General features: G+C 60.5%; 1 protein-coding gene across 1 annotated transcript; it reads left to right on the top strand.

Annotated features, from left to right (window-relative positions):
* Positions 1-179: 179 nt before the first annotated feature.
* SUPT5H (SPT5 homolog, DSIF elongation factor subunit) lies at positions 180-5741 on the top strand (the record flags this gene model as incomplete). Its single annotated transcript, XM_036405793.2, is given in 6 exon segments — positions 180-362; positions 2313-2481; positions 4306-4441; positions 4444-4508; positions 5083-5178; positions 5347-5741. Coding segments are annotated over 6 exon segments (793 nt in total), but the record flags the coding sequence as incomplete, so codon positions are not given.
* Between the last annotated feature and the right edge of the window lie 253 nt (positions 5742-5994).

Raw genomic sequence — 5994 nt, 5'->3', positions numbered from 1 at the left:
CCCCGGCACGCCCGCCATGTGAGTGGGGACCCGAAATCACCCGAAATCACCCCAAAAAAAACCCAAATCACCCCAAAAAACCCCAAAATCACCCCCGAAAACCCTTCAAAATCACCCCAAATTACCCCCCAAAATCACCCCAAAATCCCCCCCAAGTCAGCCAGCCCTACAACCCGCAGACCCCCGGCACGCCCGCCATGTGAGTGGGGACCCCAAAATCGCCCCAAAATTACCCAAAATCACCCCAAAATCACCCCCCGAAATCCCCTTCAAAATCACCCCAAAATTACCCTTCAAAATCACCCAAAATCCCCCCAAGTCAGCCAGCCCTACAACCCGCAGACCCCCGGCACGCCCGCCATGTGAGTGGACCCAAAATCACCCGAAATCACCCCAAAAAAAAAACCCAAATCACCCCCGAAATCCCCTTCAAAATCACCCCAAAATCCCCTTCAAAATCACCCCAAATCACCCCAAAATGACCCCAAAATCACCCCAAAATCACCCCAAAATTACCCTTCAAAATCACCCCAAAAAAAACCCCAAAATCACCCCAAAATCACCCCAAAATCCCCCAAGTCAGCCAGCCCTACAACCCGCAGACCCCGGCACGCCCGCCATGTGAGTGGGGACCCGAAATCACCCCGAAAATCCACCACAAAAAAAACCCAAAATCACCCAAAATCCCCTTCAAAATCACCCCAAAATTACCCCCAAAATCACCCAAAATTACCCCCCCAAAATCACCCCAAAATCACCCCAAATTACCCCAAAATCAACCCTTCAAAATCACCACCAAAATTACCCCAAACAAAACCCCAAAATCACCCAAAATCCCCCCAAGTCAGCCAGCCCTACAACCCCGCAGGCCCCTGGCACGCCACCGCCATGTGAGTGGGGACCCCCAATATACCCCCAAAATTACCCCAAAATCCCCTTCAAAATCACCTCAAAATACCCCAAAATTACCCCAAAATCACCCCAAAATTACCCCAAAATCCCCTTCAAAATCGCCCCAAAATACCCCAAAATTCTCCCCAAATCCCGCCAAAAAAATCCCAAAAATCCCCAAAATCGCCCAAAACCTGCCGGGCGGGGGGGTGGGAGGGGAAGGGGGCGAATGGTCCTGGGGACCCCAAAATGGGGTCTGGAGTTTGGGGCTCCCCAAAATGGGGACCTGGGGGGTGGGGGACACCAAAACCGACCCTGAGAGGGGGAAACGGCTCCTGGGGGGCCCAGGTGTGCCCAGGTGTGAGCCAGGTGTGCCCTGGGTGTGCCCTCACCTGAGCCCAGGTGTGAGCCAGGTGTGAGCCAAGTGTGAGCCCAGGTGTGAGCCAGGTGTGAGCCAGGTGTGAGCCAGGTGTGCCCAGGTGTGAGCCCAGGTGTGAGCCAGGTGTGCCCTGGGTGTGCCCTCACCTGAGCCCAGGTGTGAGCCAGGTGTGAGCCAGGTGTGAGCCCAGGTGTGAGCCAGGTGTGAGCCAGGTGTGAGCCAGGTGTGAGCCAGGTGTGCCCAGGTGTGCCCAGGTGTGAGCCCAGGTGTGAGCCAGGTGTGCCCTGGGTGTGCCCTCACCTGTGCCCAGGTGTGAGCCAGGTGTGAGCCCAGGTGTGAGCCAGGTGTGAGCCAGGTGTGCCCAGGTGTGAGCCAGGTGTGAGCCCTGGGTGTGCCCTCACCTGTGCCCAGGTGTGAGCCCTGGGTGTGCCTCACCTGCGCTCACCTGTGCCCAGGTGTGAGCCAGGTGTAACCCTGGGTATGCCCTGGGTGTTACCCAGGTGTTACCCAGGTGTGCCCTGGGTATGATGCCAGGTGTGCCTCACCTGTGCCCAGGTGTGAGCCCAGGTGTGAGCCCGGGCATCCCCTGGGTGTTACCCAGGTGTTACCCGGGTGTGAGCCCAGGTGTGAGCCCAGGTGTGAGCCCAGGTGTGCCCTGGGTGTTACCCAGGTGTTACCCGGGTGTGAGCCCAGGTGTGAGCTCAGGTGTTACCCAGGTGTGACTCCGGGTATGCCCTGGGTGTTACCCAGGTGTGCCCCAGGTGTGCGCTCACCTGTACCCAGGTGTGAGCCCGGGTGTGAGCCCGGGTGTGCCCCGGGTGTGCGCTCACCTGTGCTCACCTGTGCCCAGGTGTGAGCCCGGCTGTGCCCTGGGTGTGCCCTGGGTGTGACTCAGGTGTGAGCCCTGGGTGTGCCCTCACCTGTGCCCACCTGTGCCCACCTGTGCTCACCTGTGCCCACCTGTGCCCACCTGTGCCCACCTGTGCTCACCTGTGCCCACCTGTGCCCACCTGTGCCCACCTGTGCTCACCTGTGCCCCCAGGTACAACACGGAGCAGTTCTCGCCCTACGCCGTCCCCTCCCCCCAGGGCTCCTACCAGCCCAGCCCCTCCCCCCAGAGCTACCACCAGGTGGCGCCGAGCCCGGTCGGGTACCAGAACACGCACTCACCTGCGAGCTACCACCCCACGCCCTCACCGATGGCCTACCAGGTACCAAAACCCCCGAAATTCACCCCAAAAATAACCCCGACCCCAAAAAACCCCGCCCCAAAAAACCCCGCCCCAAAAAAACCCCACCCCAAAAAACCCCGCCCCAAAAAACCCCGCCCCAAAAAACCCCACCCAAACCCCACAAACCCCACCCAAACCCCACTCACCTGCGAGCTACCACCCCACGCCCTCACCGATGGCCCTACCAGGTACCAAAACCCCCGAAATTCACCCCAAAACAACCCCGATCCCAAAAAACCCCGCCCCAAAAAACCCCGCCCCAAAAAACCCCACCCAAACCCCACAAACCCCACCCAAACCCCACTCACCTGCGAGCTACCACCCCACGCCCTCACCGATGGCCTACCAGGTACCAAAACCCCCGAAATTCACCCCAAAACAACCCCGATCCCAAAAAAACCCCGCCCCAAAAAACCCCACCCAAACCCCACAAACCCCACCCAAACCCCACCCCAAAAAACCCCACCCAAACCCCACAAACCCCACCCAAACCCCACCCCAAAAAACCCCACCCAAACCCCACTCACCTGCCCCAAACCCCACTCACCTGCGAGCTACCACCCCACGCCCTCACCTATGGCCTACCAGGTACCCAAAACACCCCGAATTCACCCCAAAATGACCCTGACCCCAAAAAAAACCCCGACCCAAAAAACCCCGCCCCAAAAAACCCCACCCAAACCCCCCCAAACCCCCTTTAATCCCCCCAAATCCCCCAATATCCCCCAAACCCCCATATAGCCCCCCCAAAACCCCCCAATAACCCCCCCAAAACCCCCCAATAACCCTGTCCCCATTGCCCCCCAGCCCCAGCCCGGTGGGCTACAGCCCCATGGCCCCCCCAGACCCCATTGTAACCCCCAAACCCCATTGAAACCCCCCCAAATCCCCCCAATACTCCCCCAAACCCCCATATAACCCCCAAACCCCATTGAAACCCCCCAAGACCCCCCCTAACCCTGTCCCCATTGCCCCCCAGGCCAGCCCCAGCCCCAGCCCGGTGGGCTACAGCCCCATGACCCCCCCAGACCCCATTGTAACCCCCCAAACCCCATTGAAACCCCCCAAACCCCCTCTAATCGCCCCCAAACCCCATTGTAACCCCCCAAACCCCATTGAAACCCCCCCAAACCCCATTGAAACCCCCCCAAATCCCCCCAATACTCCCCCAAACCCCATTGAAACCCCCAGACCCCCCCTGACGCTCTCCTGTTGCCCCCCAGGCCAGCCCCAGCCCTGTGGGCTACAGCCCCATGGCCCCCCAGACCCCATTGTAACCCCCCAAACCCCATTGAAACCCCCCCCCTAACCCTGTCCCCATTGCCCCCCAGGCCAGCCCCAGCCCCAGCCCGGTGGGCTACAGCCCCATGACCCCCCCAAACCCCATTGAAACCCCCCAAACCCCCTCTAATCCCCCAAACCCCATTGAAACCCCCCAAACCCCCCCTGACGCTCTCCTGTTGCCCCCCAGGCCAGCCCCAGCCCCAGCCCGGTGGGCTACAGCCCCATGACCCCCCCAAACCCCATTGAAACCCCCCCAAACCCCATTGTAACCCCCCCAAATCCCCCCAATACTCCCCCAAACCCCATATACCCCCCCAATGCCCCCCCAAACCCCATTGAAACCCCCCCAGACCCCCCTAACCCTGTCCCCATTGCCCCCCAGGCCAGCCCCAGCCCCAGCCCGGTGGGCTACAGCCCCATGGCCCCCCCCAAACCCCATTGAAACCCCCCAAACCCCATTGAAACCCCCCCAAACCCCATTGAAACCCCCCCAATAACCCTGTCCCCATTGCCCCCCAGGCCAGCCCCAGCCCCAGCCCGGTGGGCTACAGCCCCATGACCCCGCGCCCCCCTCCCCGGGCGGTACAACCCCACACCCCCCGGCTCGGGCATCGAGGCGGGCGCGGCGGGGACTGGGTGACCACGGACATCCAGGTGAGGTCAGGGACTCGTACCTGGACAGCGCCGCCGTGGGCCAGACCGGCGTCATCCGCAGCGTCACGGTACCGGGCGGGGGTCACGGGGGGGTTTGGGGGGTCACAGGGGGGGTTTGGGGGGATTTGGGGGTCACAGAGGGATTTGGGGGGTCACAGGGGGGATTTGGGGGTTTTTTGGGGGGTTTTGGGGGTTTTTTGGCAGAATTTTGGGAGGTCACTGAGGGGATTTTGGGGGGTTTATGGGGGGTTTTATGGGGGGATTTTGGGGGGTCACAAAGGGGATTTTGGGGGTTTTTTCCGGGGGGATTTGGGGGGGTCACAGAGGGGATTTTGGAGGGTTTTTCTGGGGGATTTGGGGGGTCACAAAGGGGATTTTGGAGGGTTTTTCTGGGGGGATTTGGGGGGGTCACAGAGGGGATTTTGGGGGTTTTTTTGGGGGGATTTTGGGGTTTTTTTGGGGGGATTTTGTGGGGTTTTCTGGGGGATTTTAGGGGGTCACAGAGGGGATTTGGGGGGGGGTTCTGGGGGGATTTTGGAGTTTTTTGGGGGGATTTTGGGTTTTTTTGGGGGGATTTTGGTGGGGTTTTTTGGGGGGATTTCGGGGGTCCCCAAGGCTGACCCCTCCCCATCCCCGTGGCAGGGCGGGATGTGCTCGGTGTACCTGAAGGACAGCGAGAAGGTGGTCAGCGTGTCCAGCGAGCACCTGGAGCCCGTCACGCCCACCAAGAGCAACAAGGTGGGACCCCCACGCACACCTGGGCACCCCCAAATCCCCCCCAAATTGCCCCCAAATTCCCCCAAATCCCCCCCAAATTGCCCCCAGCTGCCCCAAACCCCCCTCAAACCTCTCCGGGATGCCCCCAAACCCCTCCTGAACCCCTTTTTGCCCCCATTGCCCCCCCAGGTGAAGGTGATCCTGGGCGAGGACCGCGAGGCCACCGGGATCCTGCTGAGCATCGACGGCGAGGACGGCATCGTGCGCATGGACCTGGAGGAGCAGCTCAAGATCCTCAACCTGCGCTTCCTGGGCAAGCTGCTCGAGGCCTGAGCGCCCCCAGGACCCCAGACCCATTTAGCCCCTTTTTACCCCTTTTTTCGCCCTTTTTTTCCCCTTTTTTTGCCCCTTCTTGCCCATTTCCTGCCCTTTTTTCACTCCTTTTTTCCCCCCGTTTTTGGCCCTTTTTCTGCCCCTTTTTGCTCATTTTTCGCTCCTTTTTTGCCCTTTTTCTGCCCCGTTTCTGCTCTCCCCTCGTTGCTGTTCTGGTTTTAGGTGTTGAATAAAGAATTGGGGGCGCAGCACTTGGAGTTTTGGGGTCAATTTCGGGGGATTCGGGGCAAGTCTTGGGGCCAGTTTGGCGGGATTTGGGGCTGCTTTTGGGACAAGTTTTGGGGGAAATTTGGGCTGATTTCCAGGCCCATTTTGAGGGATTTCAGGGCTGATTCCCAGGCCCATTTTGGGGCCAGTTTGGGGATCTTGGGGTCCATTTTGGGGCCGGTTTGGGAATTTCGGGGCCGCTCTCGGGTCCTGACGCCGCCATTGCCCCGGCCCCGC

Source organism: Molothrus ater, unplaced genomic scaffold (assembly GCF_012460135.2).
Source record: "Molothrus ater isolate BHLD 08-10-18 breed brown headed cowbird unplaced genomic scaffold, BPBGC_Mater_1.1 matUn_MA749, whole genome shotgun sequence".
In the NCBI taxonomy this organism is placed as follows: domain Eukaryota; kingdom Metazoa; phylum Chordata; class Aves; order Passeriformes; family Icteridae; genus Molothrus; species Molothrus ater.
The sequence above is the reverse complement of the archived record's forward strand: the minus strand, read 5'-3'. Positions and strand labels throughout refer to the sequence as shown.